General features: G+C 35.5%; 1 protein-coding gene across 10 annotated transcripts in view; it reads left to right on the top strand.

Annotated features, from left to right (window-relative positions):
- VPS13B (vacuolar protein sorting 13 homolog B) overlaps nucleotides 1-25449 on the top strand; it is a 685469-nt gene that overhangs the window by 527304 nt on the left and 132716 nt on the right. For 9 of the 10 annotated variants that reach the window (XM_039853834.1, XM_039853836.1, XM_039853835.1 and 6 more), the window contains 3 exons: nucleotides 14132-14334; nucleotides 16716-16923; nucleotides 17292-17476. In XM_039853834.1, coding sequence (XP_039709768.1) covers nucleotides 14132-14334; nucleotides 16716-16923; nucleotides 17292-17476 — 596 coding nt within the window. Of the gene's footprint in view, nucleotides 1-11057; nucleotides 11225-14131; nucleotides 14335-16715; nucleotides 16924-17291; nucleotides 17477-25449 lie in introns of those variants that run through there. The other variant, XM_039853843.1, reaches the window with a different exon arrangement.

The following is a 25449-nucleotide window of genomic DNA, read 5'->3' as shown; positions in this document are numbered from 1 at the left end:
ACCCAGTTATTCTTCAGTAGTATGCTGTTTAATCTCCATTTATTTGTGGTTCTTCTTGCTTTCTTTTTATAGTGATCTCTAGTTTCAAAGCATTATGGTCAGAGAATATGGTTGGTATAATTTCAGACCTCTTATATTTGTTGAGGCTATCTCTGTGTCCCAGTATGTGGTCAATCCTTGAGAATGTTCCATGTGCACTGGAGAAGAATGTATAAGCAGCTGTTTTGGGATAGAAGGCTCTGTTTGTGTCAATTATGTCCAGTTGTTCTAATGTGTCATTTAAGAATGTTATTTTATTATTGATTTTCTGTTTGGATGATCTGTCTGTATCCGACAGTGGGGTATTTAGGTCCCCTACCATGATAGTGTTTTGGTCTGTTTCTCCCTTTAGTTCTATTAATTATTGCTTTACATATTTCGGGGCTCCCTGATTAGGAGAATAGATATTAATAAGTGTTATGTCTTCCTGCTACATGATTCCCTTTATCATTATGAAGTGTCCCTCAGTATCTTCCTTTACCTTTTTAATTTTGAAGTCTATTTCGTCTGATATTAGTACCGCTTTTCTCTGAATGCCATTTGTTTGAAATATCATTTTCCACCCTTTCACTTTGAGTCTGTATTTGTCTTTGGAACTGAGATGTGTCTCCTGGAGGCAGCATATGGTTGGGTTTTGTTTTTTGACCCATTCTGCAACTCTGTGCCTTTTTACTGGTGAGTTCAATCCATTTACATTTAGGGTAATTATTGAAATATAAGGTCTTATAGCCATTTTATCTTTTACTTTCTAGTAGCTCGGTGTTTCCATTGCTTCATTGTCCTTGCGCTTCTGTCCTCTTTATTTTGGTTGGCTTTTGTAGGTTTTCTCCCTTGTCCTTCTTGTTTTATGTTATATACTTCGGTCCTAAATCTTTGGACTATGGTTACCATGACAAATATGTAAAGGATAGTTCTATATATATAGTCATCCCTTTGCTTCTGCGCGTGCCTTATCTCCATTCCTCTTTGCGAATTTGAATCTTTGAATCCTCCCCTTTTCAGTCATTGTTGTCTCAATTTGTTCCTATGTCTGCTGAATGTTCATCACTATCTTGCTACAGCAAATCTCTTCTTAAAGCTTATAGTGCCCTGTTTGTAGTAAGGGTTGCTCTCCTCTGCTTTTATCAGCCTACTAGTCACCTTACTTCTAATTATGTAATTTTTTTTATCATTTTGTTTTAGGTGAGCTGACCCCTTTCAGTATTTCCTGTAGTGCAGGCCTCTTAGTGGAGAATTTTCTCAATTTTTGTATGTCTGGAAGGTCTTTATTTCTCCTTCATATCTAAAGGAGAGCTTAGCTGGATACATTATCCTTGGATGGTAGTTCCTTTCATTTAATAGTTTCAATATTTGATTCCACTCCTTTCTGGTTTTTAAGGTTTGTGCTGAGTAGTCCTACAATAATCTAATGGGTTTTCTTTTATAGGTTACCATCTTCTTTTCCCTGGCTGCCCTGAGAATTTTGTCTTTGTCGTTGATTTTTGATAATTTTAATACAATGTGTCTTGGGGAAGGCCTTTTTGGGTTGAGATAATTGTATGTTCTATTGATTTCTTGAATTCCAAGCTCCAGCTCATTCCTTAGATTTGAGAAATTCTCGTCAACTATCTGTCTGAAAATGCTTTCTAATCCCTGCTCCTTTTCCTCACCTTCAAGAATTTCCATTATTCTTATGTTTCTTCTCCTGATGGTATCAGCTAGTTCTTGTATTTCTCTTTCATTATTTTTCATTCTACAGTTTCTCTCTTCCTTCTGATTTATTTCTAGATTTCTGTCTTTGATATCACTGATCCTTTTCTCCATTTGGTCAGCTCTATTTCTCAAGCTTGTTATTTCATTTTTCAGCTCTTGCAATACGTTCTTTATCTCCAGAAGATCTATTTGGTTCTTTTTGAGGGTTTCAGTCTCCTTGCTAAAGAACTCATTCTTCTCATCTAGTTGTTGTTTCAATTCCTGAAATTGTTGATATGATTCGTTTCGGAACTCACTGAGTTTTTTCAGAAGTACCATCCTGGATTCTCTGTCATTTAAGTCGCATATTTCTCTGTCTGTAAGCTTATTTTCTAGAGATTTTTCTCTTTCTTTCTGAGATGCCTTATCACCTTGGTTGTTCATGGTGTTTCAAGGACTATTTCTCCGACTGGGCATTAAAGGAAGTGTATTCTGCTTTTCTTTTTTCCAGAAAGATTTATCATATAATGGTCTCTAGCCTTTTGCAAAGAAGGTGTTTTCTTTTAGTTTCCAGTAGGTGGCATCTAAGCTTCTTGGATCTCTGCTTTTGATCTCTGCTTTACATAAAGTATTCATAATATTTTTTTTTTCCTTATAGATGTTTAATCATGCTCGCTACCCTCAGTCTCAGTTCCTGTCAGTGTTGGTGACAGTTTTGATAGCATTTGCTCTGATTCCCATGGGACTCCGTGGTGTTCTGTCTTGGAGGATATTGGGGAGGGGCCCTCTGGGTTATGGGATGGAGGCTGTGGCTCAGCCTCAGTTTTGCAACTGCAGCTGGTAAAAATCAACTGTTGTTTTTCTGCCCTCTCTGTTTCTCTCCCTTCTGCCCTGATGACTGGGCACTGCCGCCAGCCACATGGAACTCACAGCTTTCCCAGGCAGGACTGTTCAGGGAAGTTGCCGCACCTTCTCCCTTCCCTCGTCTCCTACAGGGAGCTCCAGCTGAGAGAGGCAGCTTCTTTGTTTCTCCCAATCCACTGCCTGACACCCGGGGTTGTGACCTCTGGTAGCTCTTATGTGCAGATCCCACACTCAGACGTGCTGGTATGCAATTTGGGTGTTTTTTGTTGAGTTTTAGATGTTCAGCTTATTGTTGTTTTAGGGGGAGAGATCTGGGAACGTCTGTCATGCCGCCATGTTTAATCCAATTGTCCATGCGTTTGTTTTCTTAATGCATTTAGGCAGTAGATGTTTCTGTCTCCTCACTGCCAGCCTTATTAGCATCTTAAATTCTCAGTGCTTACCTGTGTGCTAAACAAACCTATGATCAATGCCAGTAGACCTGAGGTATAGGCAAATACAAAATGTAAAAGGATTAGGAAAAGTAAGTTTAGAATGAGAGATAGGCTATTGGGAAAAAGAATGAAAGGATAAAGAGAAAAAATAAACAGGAACTTGCACATATATACTCAAAATACTTGATCAGAATGAAGGAATTAAAAGCATAGAAATGAATTAAAAGAAGGAAAAAAGAATAGGGTTTGTATGATGATGAGGTGTTCATGTTTTTCACTAGTTCATTTGCTTGGCAGTCCGTATTATGAATGTTGTTGGTTGTCTTTTCTTTCCTCTAGTACTTACTTACTGCAGTCTCAAAATTTGAGGCTAACAAATTGCCAAGGAAAAATCTAATGTGAAAGAAAATTGCAAATTATTCACTTTATCTTTATAGGTCCAGTATATGGTAGATAACCAATAAATGTTGGTTGAATAATGAATACACGCATACATAAATATCAAGTTGGAGGTGATCCATGTTATCCCAAGTTTTTATAGACAGAAGCATGGGAGAAGCATGTGGTTAAGAATTAGGTGTGGTTATGGATACTGTCAAAGAAATTATAAAACCATGTGAGTAGATAATTTCACTGAAATAAGAGATTGGGATGGGGGTGGGGGAAGAATAAAAGACTGAGGATTACCCTTGGGAATCCTTTTATAGAATGTATATCAGTTAGGATGCTTTGGGTTATAAATGGAAGAAAATGCAACAAACTGGTTTAAGCAGTCTCATGTAGGTAAGAAGCTTGCGACCAGAGCTATCCTTAGGTATGGCTAACCCATTGGATCTTCCTTCATATTACACAGCTTCAGCCTCAGTCTCCACGTGGTAGCCGCCAAGAGCTTCAGTGTCTTCATTTCCTTAACTTCAAAACCAAAAGAGCAAGAATATTGTACCTCCTTGGTTCTCACATGGTCATCCCTGAACCAAATCTAACTCCAGAGTACTAAATGTGAAAATCTGTAAAGTATGGCAGGTTCCCAGCCCTAGTAGTGTGCTTTGTGGAAAACCAGTCATTAGATTCTGATAATCCTGGAATACAGCTATAACTGGGTCAGTGCTTGCCTCAACTGCAAGGTCTCCGTATCTCAGGCACGTTGTGCCTTCTGCCCTCAGTGCTCACCTGAGTCTGGCCCGCTCTCTTTCTATTCCTCGCAGGCTCTCGAATGTCTGCCTGACCTTTGACTTCGTAATTCCGTTTTCCTGAGTTTTCAGTCCCTACTTTTATCTTTACTCTCCTGAGATTTTTAGGTATCCCATGCTTCCTACCAAAGCAAAAAAGAGTAGAATTTGTATAACAGTTGTGAAGTGTTCCTGTGTTTATGCAGTGTATGTAGTGATACAAACACTGTCAACATTTCTATATTTGTTTTTGTAATAATTCAAGTCTAGAATTTTTTCTTATATCCTTTCTCACCCTAGTCAATGAATGCTTATAATTGTGTAAGTTTGGGGAGTTAAGAAGAGCCTTCCATCAACCTTACCTAAATTCTTCTTTGAGAAGAGAGAGACACGTTCTGAGGAATATACATAACATATAATAATAAAAATTTTGTCATTTGTACTAGTTTTTTTTTTTTTTTTGAGGCAAAACCTCAGAAACTAATTTAGATAGTACAGTATCAGTATTTTGAAGTAGTACCTGCATGGCAGAAATATCAGGTGAGATCCGTATTATGTATGTATTAAGTTACTTCTACAAAGGAGATTTTATCATGTGTTCTCAAATATCTTTGTATAAATGAAGGCTGCTATAAAATGAGAAAGGTAAATCTCATTCATCTGTAAGGTCCAGACAAAATGTTGTTAAGCCCATTCTTAACAAGACTTCTAGGGAGTAATATCAACCCTTTCTTTTGATAGTCTTTTCTTTGATAATTACCATTGCTTCCATAAAGTTGTCCTTTATGTCTGTCTTAGTTCTTTGGCTAAGAATAAGTCCAGTTATACAAAGTTATTACAATACTGTTAATTATATTCTCTGTGTTCTGCATTAAATCACCATGACTTAACTATTTTAAAACTGGAAGTTTGTATCTCTAAATCTCCTTCACCTGTTTTTCTTGCCCCCCAACCCTTCCCCTTCTGATAATCACCAGTCTGTTTCCCATATATATAAATCTGTTTCTGTTTGCTTTGTTTGTTCATTTGTTCTGATTTTTAGATTCCACAATAAGTGAAATCACTGGTATTTGCCTTTCTCTGACTTATTTCACATAGCATAATACCCTCTAGGTCTGTCTATCTTGTAAAAAATGGCAAGAGTTTATTCTTTTTTATGGCTGAGTAATATTCCATTGTGTATATATGGCACATCTTCTTTATCCATTTATCTGTTGATGAACACTTAGCTCGTTTTCATATCTTGGCTATTCTAAATTAGGCAATGGACACAGGACAATGAGCGTATATCTCTTCGATTTAGTGTTTTTGTTTTCTTTGGGTAAATACCGAGAAGTGGAATTGCTGGGTTGAATGGCAGTTCTAGTTTTAAATTTTAGAGGAATATCCACACTGTTTTCAGTAGTGGCTGCACCAGTTTATGTTCCCACTAGAGTGTACAAGGGTTCCTTTTTCTCCACATCCTCCCCGACACTTGTTATTTTTTTGTCTTTTTGATCATAGCCATTCTCACAGGTGTGAAGTGATATCTCATTGTGGTTTTGATTTGCATTTCCCTTCTGATTAGTGATGTTAAATATCTTTTCATGTTCCTGTTGGCCATCTGTATGTCTTCTTTGGAAAAATGTCTATTCAGTCCTCTGCCCACTTTTTAATTGGTCTTTTTTATTTATATTAAGATGTATAAATTTTTATATATTTTTGGATATTAGCCCATTTGGATGTACGATTTCAAATATCATTCCCACTCTGTAGGTTGCTTTTTTGTTTTGTTAATGTTTTCCTGCACTGTGCAAATGCTCTTTATTTCGATGTAATCCTACTTGTTTATTTTTGCTTTTGTTGCCTTGTGGAGAAGACTGATCCAAAAATATTGTTAAGACTGATGTCAAAGAACCTACTGCCTTTGTTTTCTCATGGGAGTTTTATGGTTTCAAGTCTTACATTCAAGTCTTTAATCCATCTTTAATTTAATTTTGTATATATTGTAAGAAAATTTTCCAGTTTCATTTTTTGCATGTAGCAGTCTTGCCTCTTTTGTCATATATTAATTGATCATATATGCATGTGTTTATTTCTGGGCTGTCTATTCTATTCCTTTGATTTATATGTCTGTTTTCATGTCAGTACCATACAGTTTTGATTATGATGATTTAGTAGAAAAGTTTGAAATCAAGGAGTATTATACCTTCAGCCTGCTTCTTCTTTCTCAAGATTCCTTTTGGCTCTTTGGGATCTTTTGTGGTTCCAAACAAATTTTAGGATTATCTGTTCTAATTCCATGGGTACTTTGATGGGGATTGCATTGAATCTGTAGATTGCCTTGGATAGTGTAGAGATTTTAACAATATTAGTTCTTCCAATCCATGAGCACAGTATATCATTCCATTTATTTGTATCGTCTTTGGTTTCTTTCATCAATGTCTTATAGTTTGCAGAGTATGGACCTCTCACTTCCTTGGTTTAATTTATTTCTAGGTATTTTACTTTTTTTATGCAATTATAAATGGGTTTATTTTCTTAATTTCTCTTTCTAATAGTTTGTTATTAGTGTATAGAAATTCAACCAATTTCTTCATATTAATTTTGTATCCTGAAACTTTACCGAATTCATTTATTTGTTCTAATAGTTTTTTGGTGGAGTCATTAGGGTTTTCCATATACAGTGTAATGTTATATGCAAATAGTGACAGTTCCACTTTTTCTTTCCAATTTTGATGCATTTTATTTATTTTTCTTGCCTAAATGTTGTGGCTATAGCTTCCACTACTATACTGAATAACAGTGGTGAGAGTGGGCATCCTTGTCTTGTTCCTGATCTTAGAGGAAAAGCTTTTGGTTTTTCACTGTTGTGTACGATGTTAGCTGTGGGTTTATTGTAAACAGCGTTTATTATGTTGCAGTATATTCCCTCTATACACACTTGGTTGAGAGTTTTTATCATAAATATATGTTAAATTGTCATGCTTTTTCTGCATCTATCGAGATGATCATGTGATTTTTATCTTTCACTTTATTAACTTGAACTCTCACATTGATCAGTTTGCAGATGTTAAACCATCTTTGTATCCCTGGAATAAATCCCACTTGGTTATGGTGTATGATCCTTTTAATGTTTTAGTGAATTTGGTTTGCTCATATTTTTGTTAAGGATTTTTGCATCTGTGTTCACCAGGGATATTGGCCTCTAATTTTCTTTTTTTTGTGCGATGTCTCTGGTTTTGGTATCAGGATAATGTTGGCCTCAGAAAATGAGTTTGAAAGTATTTTTTCCTCTTTAACTTTTTGGAACAATTTTTGAAGAATAAGTATTAATTCTTCTTTAAATGTTTTGTAGAATTCACCTGTGAAGCCATCTGGTCCTAGATTTTTGTTTTTGGAGAGTTTCTAAATTACTGATTCAATTTCATTACTTGTAAACAGTCTATTCAGGTTTTCTATTTCTTCATGTTTTAGTCTTGGAAGATTGTGTGTTTCTAGGATTTATTCATTTCTTCTAGGTTTTCCAATTTGTTGACATATAATAGTAAAATTCTTTTATGGTCCTCTGTATTTCCATGGTGTCAGTTATAACTTCTTTCTTTTCTGATTTTATTTATTTGGACCCACTTTCTTTTTTTCTTGATAACTCTGGCTAAAGGTTTATTGACTTTATCTTTTCAAAGAACCAGTTCTTAGTTTCATTGATCTGTTGTTTTTTTAGTCTCTATTTCTACTCTGTTCCTTATTATTTCCTTTCTTTTATGAACTTGGGCTTTGTCTGTTCTTTTTCTAGTTACTTAGGTGTAAAGGTAGATTGCTTATTTGGGATTTTTCTTATTTCTTGAGGTCGGCCTGTTGCTAGGTAGGAAATTTCTCTTAAAACTGTTTACATTTTCTCTACCTGAAGATATTTATTTCCTCTTGGATTTCTTCATTGACCCATTGGTTTTTATTAGCATGTTGTTTAGTCTCCACATGTTTGTGTTTTTTCCTGTTTTCCTCTTGTTACTAATTCTTAGTTTCATATCATTGCGATTGGGAAAAATGCTTGATACAGTTTCACTCTTCTTGAATTTATTGAGTCTAGTTTTGTGGCCTAACATGTGACTGATCCTAGAGAATGTTCCTTGAGCACATGAAAATAATGCATATTCTGCACTTTTGGGATGATGTTCAGAATATATCTGTTAAGTCCACATGATCCAATGTGTCTTTTAAGGCCAGCGTTTCCTTACTGATTTTCTATCTGGATGATTTATCCATTGATATAAGTGGGATATTAAAGTCCTCTAATATTATTGTGGTACTGTCAGTTTCTCTCTTTACAGCTGTTAATATTTGCTTTATTTAGTTGCTTCTATGTTGGGTACCTATATATTTACGAATGTTATATCCTCTTGAATTGACCCCTTTATCATTACCTAATGTCTTTCTTTGTCTTTTGTTACAGTCTTTGTTTTAAAGTCTACATTGTTTCGGATAAGATTGATCCCCAGCTTTTTTTTTTTTTAATTTCTTTCTGCATACAATATCATTTCCATCCCTTTTAGTCTGTGTCTTTAAATCTGAAGTGAGTCTCTGCTGGCAGCATTTAGACGTGTCTTGTTTTTTACTCTATCTAGTCAGTCTCCCTGTCTTTTGATTGAAGCATTTAATCCATTTACATTTAAAGTAATTATTGATAGATATGTACTATCTTTTAATTGTCTTTGGTTCATGTAATTCTGTTTCTTTCTTCTCTTATTCTCTTCCTTTGTGATTTGTTTTTCTTTAATGTTATGTTTGGGTTCTTTTCTCTCTATATCTATATCTATATATTGTATCTATATATTATAAGTTTTTGGTTTGTGGTTACCATAAGGTTCATAAATATTGACCTATATATATAACAGTCTATTTGAAATTGATAGGCATTTAAGTTCGATTGCATTATAAAAGCACTACAATTTTACTATCTCCCCATTTTATGTTTTTTAATTATATTTTACATCTTTTTATTTTGTGTATCCCCTACTTACTGTAGTTATAGTTAATTTTACTACTTTTGTCTTTTAACTTTGATCTTGTCTTCGTAAGTGGGTGATCCACTGCCTTTCCTATACATTGCCTTTACCAGTGATATTTTTATTTTTATCTTTTTTCTTACTTCTAGTTGTGGTCTTTTCCACTTAAAAAAGACCATTTAATGTTCTTGTAAGACCAGTTTAGTGGTGATGAATTCTTTTAGCTTTTTGCTTCTCTAGGAAACTCCTTATTTCTCCTTTAATTCTGAATGATAAACTTGCCATGTAGTATATACTTGATTTGTATGTTTTTTCCTTTCAGCACTTTAAATATATCCTGCCACTCCTTTATGGCCTGCAAAGTTTCAGCTGGAAAATCAACTAATAGCCTTATGAGATTTTCCTTGTATGTGACTAGTTGTTTTTTTCTTTCTGCCTTTAATATTCTTTCTTTAACTTTTGTCATTTTAATTATAATAGGCCTTGATGTGGATCTGTTTGAGTTTATCTTGTTTGGGACTACTGACTGTGCTTCTTGGACCTGGAGGTCTGTTTCCTTCCCCAGGTTAAGGAAGTTTTCAGCCATTCTTTCTTCAAATAAGTTTTCTACTCTCTTTTCTCTCCTCCTTTTGGGGCCCCTGTCATGTGAATGTTATTACATTTGATATTGTCACAGCAGCCCCTCAAGCAATCCTCATTTTTCAAAGTTCTTTTTTATTTTTGATGTTCTAATTGGGTGATTTCTATTATTCTGTCTTCCAAATCCCTGGTCCATTTTTCTGTGTTATCTAATCTGCTGTTGATTCCCTCGAGTGCATTTTTCATTTCAATTATTGTATTTTTTAGTTCTGACTGGTTCTTATATTTTCTAACTCTTTGTTGAAGTTCTTACTTTGTTCTTGCATTCTTCTCCCAAGTTTGGTGAGTATCCTTATGACCATTACTTTAAAGTCTTTATCAGATAAATTACTTATCTCCATTTCATTATGGTTTTGGGTGGAAGCTGGAGTTTATCTTGTTCTCTCTGTTCAGAGTATATTCTTTTGTCTCCTCATTTTGTTTGACTTTCTGTGTTTGTTTCTGCAAATTAGGCGAGACAGCTGCTTTTTCTGGTCTTGAAGGAATGGCCTTGGTAGAAGCAACCACTATGTAGGCTGCATGCCTACATGGCAGGCTGGCTTGGAGTGGAAGTGGGCGTAGGCCAGATAGGTCTCCAGGTGAGCTGTGTTGGGACCACTTTGGAAGGACAGCTGGAAATGGAGTAGGCATGGGCGGGTGGTGGTCCACTCCAGGACAACCCTGGTGGAATTGCTGGAGGTCGAGTGGACCCAGATCAGAGGATCCCTGGGTGTGCTGCACCCAGGGGCTACCCTCACAGGACAGCTAGAGCTGGAATGGGCTTGGGGGTTCCCAGGATACACCACACTAGGGCTGCCTTTGTGGGACGGCTGCAGCTAGAACACATACAAGCCAGGGACAGGTCCCAGAGTGCACTGTTTCAGAGTCAACTTGGTGGGACAGCTGGAGTGAGCTTGGGCTGGGTGCGTTCCCAGGGCATGTTGCACCAGGGCTGCCTTAGCAGCATGGTTGGATCAGTGCAGGCCAGGGCTATCTCAGGGCATGCCACACCAACACCACCTTGGTATCTATTGACAGACTCTCTAGGGTTGGTAAGTGGATTTCCTTCACATATAATCTAGGTACCCTTTAAGGCACTGTTTTTCCACTGTAGTTCAGGGTTATCCCTCAGTGATATCCCTCCCTACTATAGGTCACCACGTCAGGGACAGGGTAACTGTTTTTATTGTGTCTTCATCTCTCCTACCCTTTTCTATGTAGTCTCTCTATTGTTTGTTGTGCAGAAGCTGTTCAATCAGTCCTCATTTCTTTTTCAGGAGGAATTGCTCTATATGTAAGTGTATATTCAGTTCACGTGAGAGAAGGTGAGTACAGGGTCTTCTTACACTGGTATCTTGGACCCCGTTGGAGGCTGAAACATTTTGTAGCCAGAAAGCAAAGCAGCTCTCAAAAAAGTGATAGCTTATAGCAAAAGGACACAGGAACTAACTTGAAGGGGTTCCCAATGGCCAAAGCTATTTCAATTTAAACAACATAGTAAATAATAATAGAATTAGATTATAACTCATAAAATAAAATAAATATCCCTGAGTCCATACTGATATAAATAATTGAACTAATAAATGGGATAAAAGCAACAGCTCTTTTTATTGTAGAATATTAATAAATGTGAGAGAATAAAAGAAATAGGAAGTCAACATAATCATGCACCACAATAATAATTGTTGCATTCAAGAACCATTGATGGATGCTAACGTTAGTAAGTAAAAGTTTGATGTAGAAAAAGAATACTTGCATAATCTCCAAATACCTCTCCAAGGATATTTATTATTTACAAATGGAAAAATAATAACTTTGCAGTGGCAAAATCTGGCCATGTAATCAAAGTTAATATTACTACTTACCCAAATATGATACACTGAGAAGGACATTACTTTTCTTATATTCTTGCCAAAAATGCATAACCTCATTCTAATGAGAAAACGTTAGATAAACACAAATTGAGAGACATTCTGCAAAATAATTGGCCTGGATGAGCATCAAGGTCAAGAAAAACAAAGAAAGCCAGAGGATCTGGCACAGAATAAAGAAGACTAAGGAGACTTGTCAACTAAATCCAGTGGGAATCCTAGATTGGATTCTGGACCAGAAAAAGGGGGAAATGGCAACACTTAAATAAGATTTGTAGATTTTTTAATAGTATTATATCGATGTGAATTTTGTTATTCCAGTATTTGTACTATGGTTACATAGCTGGATGAAGGGTAAGTGGCAACTCTAAGTAGCTTTTAGGTAAGTCTAATGTTATTTCAAATTTGAAAATTTTTGTGCGGTTCTTTTTTTTTTTTAGAGAGAAAGGGAACTTGGACTAGGTAGCTTCTAAAGTCTCTTCCATCCAACTTTATTGTTCTATAATACAGTGATGCAAATGGAGTGACATATTTAAGTACTTTGCTTTCCTGTCAACTAAGAAATATATTAAGACAGCTGAAAATAGCTTTGGATTCTAAACTGTTAGCCCAGTTCAGTGGAATATGTCTTAAATGGCTACTGTTGCACCCAGTACTGTGCTGAATAAGATGGTCCTTGTCTCCAAGACAATCACAGTCTAGTGGAGATTGAAAATGATGTGGTGGTCTTCCCTGTCAGTCACTTAGATTACTGAGGTCTCTCTTCCTTGATGTTTTAAAATAATGGAGTTGGATAGAATAATATAGAAATTGATAAGTCTTAGAAACCTACTAAAGAGAATAAGAGCCCTCAAAGTAGGCCCCAAGATTTTTCAGTCTTGGTGCCTGATGAGATAATGATAAACATTAAATAAGATAAGCAACCTAGGGGGCCTTTGGTATTAAACACTTGGTGTATGGGGAACCAATACAACTCACATTAAGATTACCACCAGATAATTGGGTATTTCATTGGAGATATAAAGATACATATATTTGAGAATAAAGGGTAACACAATTCTGACATTCCCTTAATGCTCATTTGCTGGATGATTGTACTGAATTGAGCCTACATTTTCATAATCCCACTATGACAAATTACTGACTAATGAATTAGTATGTTTCATTTAGCAGATATTTACTGTTAAAAAGTCTTAACTCTTTCAGGAAATGTAATACATTTAAGTCAAGAAGTTATGACTCAAGTTCTAAACTCTGTTAAAAAAGATGATATTTGATTCTTAGGTATTTGGGGCCTGATTCTAATTTTTTCCTGTTTTATTTTTTTTTCTTAAAGTGTGGCTTTAAATCAAGACAATTGTGTAAATGAAATGAAAGTCTTAGTGCCACAAAGTATTTGATGAAAATATTTAAGAGATTAATTTTCACCAACATAATTTGTGACAAAAGTCTTATCCCTGACACTTCTGTGGGTGTGATGTCTTCTGTGGAGGATTAAAAGTTGTGTGTCTTATTTTCGTAATAGGAACATATATGCTGTTTTCGAGTCTCCAAAGAATTGAAAAGTCAATGTGGGTACTGTACTTTGAAAAGTGTATACTGTCAGCCTAAGGTGTTTTTTAATCTTTCATCTCTTTTAAGGATCAAATATCATTAGAAAAATAAGCCATGGGCATTTCAAACATGGTCTGGTGAAATTCAATATTCACAGTGACAATTCAGAATATGAGCTCCTTGGGGGAAAGTTAACCCACCACTCTAACTTTGCATCCAAATATCTTAAAGTGTGCCATTGGTTTTATGAAAAGGTTTTGATCTACACTTCTAGTTTAAGTTCAAAAGAAAACCTACATTTTAAAGTGTATTCCTTTTCTGGGCATATTTACTTTGAACTATAGCATATAGTTTTTCTCATAAATCTAACCTGCCACTATCTGTTTTTAAGACTTTGTAAACTTCAAGTGGTTATGATGTGTGAAGTTTGGATTAAACTAAAATTTTTAGAAAACACATGTTATATATTTTGATTGTTTTGATTTTAACATGGGCCAGTCAAAGACTTGAGTGTCTAGCAGAGTAATATACTATACTTTTACTGTAAGAAATCACAGAAGAGTGCTCTTTCTCATCATGTTAACAATAGACAAATGAAGCAGCTGTTCTTATTCTTAATGTATTTGTTTGAAAAACTTGCACAATTTAATGAAAATGTCTCTACTCATAAAATTTAAAATGCTCACACATGGAAAAAGTCAAAATGTTTTGGCAAATATTGCTTTGTTAGGAATGTGAATGAGGTATACCTGCTTCATAACTAGAATTCTCTCTGAATGGCATAAAACTGGTGGAAAACCAACTGAAAAAAGAAGACTCTGACAAAGGACGAATTAATAGTCTTTAAAAAGGTGGTTCTTGCCTAAACATATTTTTTGACGAGGAAGGATTATAATATATACCCCTCTCCATTTCTTTTTTTTCAGGTGTAATTCTTGGGTCATCATTTCTACTCAGTGTAAATGATTTTCTCCTTAAAACAAGTCTCAAAGAAAGAAGTCGAATTTTGATAGGACCGTGTTGTGCTACTGCCAGTCTGGAGGCTAAGTGGTGTAAGCACAGTGGCAGTCCAGGCCCCGAACTGTCCATACCGAAGATGTCCATTGATTTGAGAGGAGGTCTGCTGCAGGTCTGTGGGGGTCGGCCCCATTTTCCCATAAGTTTTTAACTAGCCTTTGTTCATTTTTTAAGTCTTTACTAAATTTTAAATCTTTTACTAAATCTTGATGTGGTGAGAAAGGGTATCGTCACATTGCTATTTTATTAAACTTTTTAACAGCTTTATTGAGATATAATTCACATACCATACAATCCTCTTAATTAGAGTACACAGCTCACTAGGTTTTTAGTGTATTCACAGAGTTGTATGATCATTACTACGACCCATTTAAGAACATTTCCACACACCTCAACACCCTGTATCCATTAGCATTTGCTCCCCATTACTCCCTAATCTGCTCGCCAGACCTAGGCAACCGCTAATCTATTTTGTCTCTGCATATTTGATTCTTCCGGACATTTCATGTAAATATGTGAGTGGCTTCTTTCACTTGGCATAGTGTGTTCAAGGTTCATCGTGTTGTAGCAGGTGCCAGTACTTTGTTATTTTTTTATGACCGATAATAATTCCATTATATGGATATGAGACATTTTGTTCATTCATTAAATGATGGACATTTGGGTTCTTGCCACTTTTGGCTATTACGAATAGTGCTGCTGTGAACATTTATGTACAAGTTTTTACATGGACGTATGTTTTCATTTCTCTTTGCTGTATGACTAGGAGTGGAATTGCTGGATCGTTAAACTTTTTCTAATGTGTAGACTTTTCTAATTTCAAGTAGTCAACCTGTCTCAAGCACAGTGTAATCAGCAGAATATAAGCAGTAAATAAGAACTTTCTAACAACAGATTCTTTAGATTAAATTATGATGTCTAATGACTAACACTTGACATACAAGGCACTTTGCGCCCTTTTATGCATTTGATTTAGAGCCAAGTACAAAATGTGTGAGAGTATTCAACTTATTTCTTGATAATTTTCTACTAGATAAACTTGAATGTATTCTTTCTATGAGTTGATATCCCCCAAAGTTGACACAAATTCAAAAAGCCTGAGAAATTCACAATTATAGAAAAATGGAAATGACTAATTTGTCAATGATGGAGGCATATTTCATATGAATTTCTTGTTTTCATCTAAAAATTGTGTTGCTTCAATGTATTCATCAGTTTTCTTCCTGACAGAGCTAGATGTGGGGGGATCCTCATAATTTACTGCTTTGTGTATGGAGATTCTCCACATCTATCAGAAATCTTCACACACTTAACAATAAGCATGTAGTTTTGTGTTGTTTTATCAAGAATATTAATTGTGTTACCATTTTTTTAAGGCAGCAAAGTAACTCCACATTGAAAACAATAAGAGCAAAACCAAATTATATTACCTCTACATTATAAATTCACTATCTCTTGACAATTTAAAGGCAGAAGCACACTGTTTCTCTCCCCAGCTTGACTTCACCTATCTCTGTTTTTCCAGATCCAATAAAAATAATACTGATGAGAACAAAAGTAGACTTACTTTCATTTCTGAGATGCCTTAGTTCCAGAAAGCAGGACCTAAGCCCCAGGGTTTAAAACTTAGCCACAAAGTATAGAGTTATCCTGCTTCTTTATATTCTTTTTTCTTTTTCTGTGTTGTGTGGTTTTCTTAGAATTAATGGTTGTATTGTCTTTATCTAATATATTCAGAGAAACTTAATATTACTGAAATTTTGAGTCCTCTGACATTAATTATTCTTACCTACTGGTCAGACTTCTATTATAGACTAATATTCTTCACACACAGAAAAGGTGAACTGGATCCTTTCTATTTGACGAAAACCAAGACCTTTGTTCTGAAATTCTACTGTAGCTCCTGTACAGTCAGTTCTCAGGGAGTGTGACATACTGTGTGTTTGCACATTCTCACTAAACATTGGATTTGGGGGACTTTTGAGTTCAGGTTCATTTAGTATCTTTTCTCTCTTTTTTCTCTTAAAAGTAAAAGTGCAAAGAAAAGAACCGTATAATTGAAATGTTTTTATTTAATCTCATGACAAAACGTATGAAGCTATTCTACAAGGTTATTTATTATTTTATTAACATTTTGGCCTAGATAGAGTATCTTCATTGCCTTCTCACATTGTAATAGGTGTTCTTTTCCCTCTTAGCTAAGTTAATTAATAAACATTGCTCACATTAACATAATTTTATCATTAATTCAGCATTTAAAATTGATTATAATTCATATGGTGTAATTGATTTTCTTGTTTTTATATATTTACTCAAGTAATAGAATTACATCCCATAGGTCAATTTCTTCTTAAAAATTATAGTTTAGTTATTATCAGTAATTAAATTGAACATAATTGCACTCATGTATTAATTCAAACATGATTATACCTAATTATCTTCATGAAATGTTTGTGTTTAAAAGCCACTAAAATTTTTCATATAATTTTAAAGGTTTTTTGGGGTCAAGAACATTTGAATTGTTTAGTTCTTCTACATGAATTGCTCAATGGATACCTCAGTGAAGAGGGCAGTTTTGAAGTGCAAGCTTCTGAAGCAGTGCCGCGTGTGCCGTCTCCCGTGGGAAAGAATCAGATGTTTAAAAGTGAACAAAGCTCAGATGACCTGCGGACAGGTCAATTTCAGTATATACGAGATGCTGGTGAGTAGGGACACTTCAGAGAGAGAGACAGAGAGAGAGGGAGAGAGAGAGAGAGAGACAGAGAGAGAGAGAGGAAGTTTGTGGTAGTGTGTGTGTGTGTGTGTGTGTGTGTGTGTGTGTGTTTTAACTGCACATTTACTAAAGAATAACACAGTCACTTGAAAAGTACATTAATACCTGCCACACAAAAATGGTAGATTACCATTCAGTCTCTCTTAAGGGAAAATTCTTGTTTTGTTCCTATCTCAAACTATATAAAAATGACCAACCAGCTTCTTTATCTATTTTTTTATCTTCCTAATATTTTACTGTCATAAACTAATGTTTCCCTTCAAAAGTACACAATCAATTATACTTTCATTTAACAGAACCTTTGAAAATGCCTGGTGTCTATGAAGTCTTATTTTACAACGAAACCGAAGATAGCCCAGGTACAATGTTATGGAGATACCCAGAACCTAGAGTGCTCACCCTCGTACGAATAACTCCTGTGCCCTTCAACACCACAGAGGACCCAGACATTAGCACAGCAGACCTTGGTGATATGCTACAGGTACGTAATGACTATGCATTTTAAAGTAAAAACATTGTAGGAAGTGCTGATTAGACACTAGGACAAATGCGTGGAGGAGCACATCTGCTTTTTTCCATCAGTAGTGTCAGAGAGTAGTACACACATGTATATTTACATACATGAACACACAATATTTTTAAATACAAGAATAATATTCTGATTCATGGTATGTGGTAATTTTGAGAGTTCTCAATTCTACTCTTGGTCCTGTCGTAGGTAGGTTACATGGTCACTAACTGTATTAAGACAAAAAGGTGTCATTCAGGGCACCGCACATTTTTTGAGTACCTACCAAGTACTCACAACTGTTCAGCATTTCTAGAACCGCTCCATGTAATAAAATATATCCACATAAGGCCAGAATGGATGGCTCAGTTTTCGTTTCATTTCCAGAGCTAAAAATGGTAATGAGAAGGCTAATAGGGAAACCATCTAAGCAGTGATCACATTCTATATGATTTCATGAAAGTTTGTTACTTGTCAGTTCCCTGAGTTTAATGTAAATGTCACTGTGGATAGCACTCTATTATCATTCTACTTATTAATATCCTACGAATCTAAATTTCTCCTAAAATTTGTTTTTCTCTTAGTGTTCCACCTATTACTAGATAACAACCATCCACTCGAAACAGAGGAGTCTTCCTGATTGCTTCCTTCCCCGACTCCCTGCATCCAATTCATCAACAAGTCTTGTCAGTTCTACCTCAAAAATATGTCCCTGTTTCATCTATTCCTCTCTGTTTCTACTGGTACAACTTGAGTCCAGGCTGCCATAAGTTCCCTACTATAGTAGCTTCCTAATTGGTCTTTGTAATTCCATTCTTGACTTCCTGTAATGCATTTTCTAAATAGCAGCTAAAGAGACTTTTAGAAATGTAGATCAGGTCACAGCAGTCCCCTAACTTAAAGCATTATGGCTTCCTCTGATGCTTAGGACAAAATTCACATATCTCGATTATAAGAACCTATGATATGTGCCTTTTTTACCTCTCTGACTAGATCTCGTGCGTTTCCCCATCTCTCACTATGCTCCAGCCACACAGGTCTCCTTTTTCTACTTGAGCATACCACTTCAGAGTCATTTCTGTCGTGCTGCTCCCTATCTTTGTCAGTCAGATACCAGCTCAAATGTCATAGCCTATCTAGCTCACTACCACTTCTTTATTCTGTGTTACATTACTTTGTTTTATTTTCCTCATAACTGTTACTGCTATTCAGAATGATCGTATTCATTTGTTTATTTACTGGTCTCTGGTCTTTTTATCTCTACTGTTAGAAAATAAGCTACTTTTATGTCTTGATCACTTATCTCCAGCCCCTGATACATAGAGATATTCACCAATTTTTTTGTGTGATGCATTTATATTTTTTAATTTATTTATTTAAATTAGTTTCAAGTATACAGTACATTGGTTAGACATCTATATAGTTCATAAAATGATCCCCCCAATTGCTCCCTCTCTCTCCTGGCCCTTCACCTAGCCATCATATTAAAGCTAACTGCATTCCCTCTACCGTGTTCCCCACCCCTGTGACCAACTTCAACTACTAATTTGTACTTCTTTACCCCTTCACCCTATTCTCCCAGCTCCCCAAACCCCCGCCTCTGTCCATCACCAAATTGTCCACTATATTTGTGAGTCTGTTTTTGATTAGCTTGTTCTTTTTGTTTCTTAGATTCCACATATAAATGAAATCATATGGTATATTTATCTTTCCCTGTCTGACTTATTTCACTCAGCATAATAACCTCTAGGTCCATCCATGTCATTGCAAATGGTAGGATTTCATTTTTTTTTTTAATGGCTGAGTAATATCCCATTGTATATATGAACCATAATTTCTTTATCCAATCGTCTGTTGATGAGCATTTAGATTGCTTCCATATCTTGGCTATTGTAAATTCTTCTGCCATGAATATTGGGGTACATAGATCTTTACGAATTATTGTTTTGGTTTTCTTTGGATAAATACCCAGAATTACAATTGCCGAGTCAAAAGGTATATCCATTTTTAATTTTTTGAGACACCTCCGTACTGTTTTCCATAGTGGCTGTACCAATTTGCAATCTCACCAACAATGTATGAGGGTTCCCTTTTCTCCACATCCTCGCCAACGATTGTTGTTTTTTGATTTATTGATGATAGTCATTCTGACAGGTGTGAGGTGATATCTCATTGTAGTTTTAATTCGCATTTCTCTGATGGTTAGTGACCTTGAGCATCTTTTCATATGTCTATTAGCCATCTGTATTTCCTCTTTGGAGAAGTATCTGTTTAGGTCTTCTGCCCATTTTTTAATTGGATTGTTTGTTTTTTTGTTGTTGTTGAATTGTGTAAGTTCTTTATATATTTTGGATATTAACCCCTTATCAGATGTATCATTAGTGAATATCTTCTTCCAAACAATCAGTTGTCTTTTTGTTTTGTTGATGGTTTCCTTTGCTGTACAAAAACTTTTTAGTTTGATGTTGTCCTATTTGTTTATTTTTTCTTTTGTTTCCCTTCCCCAAGGAGATATATCTGAAAAGAAATTCTTATTAGTAATATCAGAGAGTTTACTGCCTATATTTTCTTCTAGAAGTTTTCTGGTTTCGGGTCTTACATTTAAGTCTTTAATCCATTTTGAGTCTATTCTTGTATATGATGTAAGCATGTGGTCTAGCTTTTTTTTTTTTTTTTTTTGCATGTATCTGTCCAGTTTTCCCAGCACCATTTATTGAAGAGACTGTCTTTACCCCATTTCATATTCTTACCTCCTTTGTCATATATTAAGTGAGCATATAGCATGGATTTATTTCTGGGCTCTCTATTCTGTTCCATTGACCAATTATTTTTAATGACTGATGCATACTTAACAAACCAGAATAATAATGTAAATTAGAGAGGTCCAAGATACATACTAGCATAGGTATTATTGTATTCTTATTTAAGTATTTTTAAAATTCCTGATTATAATACATTTAGTCAGATGTTCATCTTCTCAATTAATAACAGTGATGTGTCATCATTTTGTCAAGTGAACTAGACTGTGCAGAACTATCCAGTTGCCAAGATGTCAACAGTCTCTGCTTTCTTCTTTTTTTTTTTTTTTTATTGTGATGAGAAATTTTAAGATCTACTCTTTTAGTAACTCTACTTTGATTTTTAAATCCTCAGATTTGTTTTTGCTCCTGTCAAGGTCATATCCATGATTATCTTCTCTAACAGTATTCTTGGATAATTTTTGCTAAATAAAATAGCATTATCTTTGAATCCTACTATCATTAGACTTGCCTAAATGCAGAACATCTGTGGTATTTTCAGTCAAAATGAAAATACTCATATATCAGAGTTTCCGCATCATGTAAAAGTTTCTTTCTAACTGATTTTTGGGTTCAGCTTTGTACATAAATGTTAATATATTTATTAACATAACTCTGATAACTATTAGTGCTTGTATTATGCCAGTTGTATTAAACAGAGCATTTAAGGTAGCAAGTGCTGATGTGTACTCCATCCTCTCATCGCCATGGGAGAGGGAGGAGAACATAGTGCTTAAAAAGGTGAATCATAGCCAGAAGACTTGGGTTCAAATTCTGACTCTGCCACTTGCAAACTGTCTCACCTTAAACAAGTAACTTAATCTCTCAGCTTCAGGTTTTTGTTTTTGTTTTTGATTTTTTTCATCAATAAAAAAAGGCTATTAAAAATGTGTTGATTATATGCATTAATATCTGTAAAACACATAGAACAATGCTTGGCACATAGCAAATGCTATGTAAGTATAAGCACTACCACTACTACTATGATGACTGTTGTCAGACTCTTCCTCAAGCAGAAGCACAGGCTAGACCAGAAAGAGCTGGAGTGTGATGACTTTATAGACCCCCTGGAGTAGTCCAGGAGGTCCGAGGCAGTTGCAGTGGCCTAGACAGGGGACTTGCCACATAAGCAAAGCACTGCATGAAGGAAGCCTTGCCGGTTTCGACAAGCAAAGAATTGGTTACCAGAGAGGTCCTGCCACATTTCATATCTGTTGGAGAGATAGAAACTGAAATATGGGCAGTGTTGAAAGACAGGAATGCTGGCTTAAGGAAGACAGGTTGCATCTACTGTAAGCTGAAAGGGAGAGTGTGGTCCCCATGCTGAGAAGGAACACCTGGAATCAGCAACTGAGAGGGAAGAACAGGACAGGACTAGCAAAAGGTTGCCAGGCTGCTGCGCTCCTGGTCTGGTCCTCATCCAGCACGTCTTCAAATAACATTTCCTCGTGACATTGATGAGAATGCCGCAGGAACTTAACTCTTGTTTATATCAGCTAGCTTATGGTAAAATTGGTTTCATTAGACATTGTTTCGCCTCAGTTCCAAGATTGTGTTGACAGTATTAAGTGAGGACTTACTGCATTTCCCTGGCTAGGAGCAGAATTTGTTCCAAGGGTTGGGAAGAGCCTCATCTGTGGAAATAACACTCTGGGTTACAATCTTAGAAGCAACCAAACTATTTTGTTCCCTTGGAACTTCTGTAGTGAATAGAAATTATGTTGTGTGAATCACAGCAGACTTTATTCAATACGATAGTTTTTCCTTGAGTACTTGTAGTGCCAGGCCCTAGGCTTGGTCCTAGGGATTCAGATATAGTGAGTTAGACAGTGTCCACTCATTATAAGCTCTGTCTAGCAGGGAACTTTCTATGGTTGTTTGGGATAGAAGAGTCTCCCTAATTTAAGCTTTCGAGGAGAACTTCTTTTTTGTCACAGTCGTTCTCCTGTAATATGTAATTATCTCTAAGTCCGTACCAGAGGTGCATCTAAAATAGTGAACCGCCCATCTTGAATTGCAAGGAGCTTATGAGAAGAAGGCCCTTTATCATGATGCTGTAGTGCAGATAACGTGGACATTAAAGTCTCAACTACTGGTTCCCGATCCCCTCCCCTTTTTATTTTACTAGCTCAGTGAACTTAGTGATCTCTTTGAGGCTTAATTTCCTCAGCTGAACAGTAGAGTGAATGTTATTTACCTTTCAGAGTTGTGACAAGAGTTAAATGAAACATTATAGTTAAAACAATACATGCCTTACACATGGTGAGCTCTTAATAAATGTTAATTTCCTTCCCTCTGCTTCTCCTTCAAAGGCAAATGCTGGGACCACTAAAAGAACTTCCTAAATGGAATTCCATTCTTCAGTCTTTCTTCCTTCCAAACTATCCTGCTCAATTCTTAAAGGACAGGTGGATTGTGTCACTTCCCTGAGAAAAAACCTTCAGTAATTCTGTCACACTGCTAGTCTGACCTCGAGGGCCTTCCAAAGCTTCTCCACCTCTACCCCACTTTGCCTTTCACTTCCTTACACATCATCTGTGCTCTAGTCATCTGACCTATTCGCATTCCCCAAACCGGCTCATGACATCCCACTTCCATGCCACTCTCTCTTCACTTGAATTTCTCCTTTATCTGCTGAAAACCTATCCACACTTCCAGGCAGCTCACATGCCATCTATTTCACAAAGCTTTTCCTGGACACCAGCTTCAAACACAATACCATCGAACTCTGAAGTCCTGTAACGTGTCATGGCACCACTTTTATGTTATTTCTCACCTTATTCCTCACATTTTAACTGTGTCCATATCATGTCTCCCTCCTAGATTGTAGGTTTCTAAAGGAAATAATCATATCTAATTTGTCATTATGTCCTTTACAGTACCCACTGCAATGGAGATGCTCAATAAATATTTTGAATGAATGAATGAATGCATTAATATCATGTTCCTATTTTGTATTATTCAAAAGTATTACATTGTTTATCATTATTTTATGGGGCTCTTGAATGCTTTTTGGTTTTACAAAATGAATTATGTCAGGATGCATTGTTATACTTCAGTGTTATTATCTACCATAAACACAGTCTCATGTTATTAAATTACACAGGCTCTCGGTGAGATCATTGAATATTCTGCTAAGCCCACTGCCCCCTAGACAGAGGCTAGTTCTTAAATACAAAGATAAGTTAATCTCCTTGGGTATAGTCCTAAAAACAGAATCAAGTTTGGATGACTTTTTCCTTCAGGACCATTTAGTTCATAAAAAACTGACCTTATACAGTTCACTTATACAGCACCTCAAATTTGTCTGTTTATATATCTTTTCGTGATTGATAATGGGATTCATAAACAGGCTCCCCATGTGACTTGAAGGAATTTATTTGGGACACATGTCTATAATATTAAACTAACCACAGGTTCTGAATAAAGATGCTGAAATTCATGTTCACAGAAAGCAAAAGGAGCTTATTTTGTGATCAGTTTATAATTTTGTCATATTAAATTTTACATGCTGGTATATTTAGAATCTGTAAGGTAGAGTAATACCATCAACCTAGAAGGAATGGTTTTGTATGGTTTCAGTGAGCTTAGAAATAAGAAATTTGTGGTACTGTATCTGGCACGTACTAAGTTTTCCTCTCTCCTCCTATTGTGTAAACTGCCCATTTTGGAAGTACAGTGTTCCCAGAATGTAATATTTTAATTCATCCTCTGTAGTAGAATTGGTAATGGATATTTTAATTCTCACGCAGATCTATCATAGTGTTTGTTCTCTCGATATGATATTATTCTTGTTTTCGGATTTATTTTCATTTATGTGTTGCACTCAATTTTTAGAAATCTTCATTTTGTATGTGACAATGAGCCAAACTAAATATCTTCTTTCCCCCAAGGATCTTAAGAGTAAAGCTTGAGCATTACAGTTCAAGACAAACACTAAAGGGATTGAGGTCATCAAAGCAATGTAAACAGATGGGAAGCAAAGTTACAGAAGTGAAATGCAAACTGAGTTTGGCATCGATAACATAGTTTATGGATTAAAAGGAAAGAAAGATATGAAAGCTAAAGTCAGGCACTTCTCTAACGCAAGAACTATCTAGGGTATACGTAAGATTCCTGGTGGTAAAGTCAGAGAAAAATGAAAGAAAATGTTTAGGTAACTTAGGGAAAAATTAACACAAGTTCGCAAAACTTTACATTAGAAAAATTAAATAGATACTTAAATTCAGATCTAAACCTTTAGAAAATGTGAATAGATTTTAACAAATGAAATAAACATATCTATCTCTTTTTTTCCCTACTTCATAGCATTTCTCATCAACAAACAGTTATTGAATATCTTCTCAATATCAGTGTAAGATACAACAACGTATAGACAATAAGGATATGAAGAGATAGAAGATCTGTCCCTATTCATAAGGTTTATAATATAATTGAAAAGAGAGGACATAATTGCATATGCAAATTCATAAGCTAGAAGAGCTGAATATGTATTAAAATAGGCCCATACATTTATTTAGGAGGAATCAGGTAATTTGGGGAATTCTGACATGTGAAGAGTAAATTGAATTAATTGGAGAAAAGAATAAATGTGTTACTAAAGCTGTGTGATCTCAAAGCACTTTCTTAGTTAAAAAGTCATTTTTAAGCTTCAGAATTTATGCAAAATTCTTACATGAAAAAATCATGACTAGAGTCCTTAAAAGCAATCTTCACAAGAATAACAGAAAGAAAAAGACAAAACAAGCTGTGTCATTTGTTTATTTCTGGTAGAGAAGGAAAATAGAAAGCCAAAGAAATCAATGCACTTGTGCCCATCTCACTTTTGTTTATTTAGTTAAAAAGTTAGGGAAATTAATTTTTAAAGTTACACTAATATGATTATAAAAACCAAAGCGAAACTATATTGGAAGAATAATGAACAAAAAATTGCATACCTGGAAACCTAGGAGAATTTAAATGGTTGAGAGCCATTATTTTTGATCTGATGTGTTATAGTTATCTATCTTTTACACCCAGAGCTGTGCTAGGTACTTTGCATACACAACCTCATTAAATCCTACTTTATTCTGTGAGGTGGGCATTATATCCACTTTATAAGTGGGGAAACTAAGGCCAAGAGAAATTAACTGGTCTCAAATCATAAAA

This window comes from Pteropus medius, unplaced genomic scaffold, assembly GCF_902729225.1.
Source record: "Pteropus medius unplaced genomic scaffold, Ma_sr-lr_union100, whole genome shotgun sequence".
Classification (NCBI taxonomy): domain Eukaryota; kingdom Metazoa; phylum Chordata; class Mammalia; order Chiroptera; family Pteropodidae; genus Pteropus; species Pteropus medius.
The sequence above is the reverse complement of the archived record's forward strand: the minus strand, read 5'-3'. Positions and strand labels throughout refer to the sequence as shown.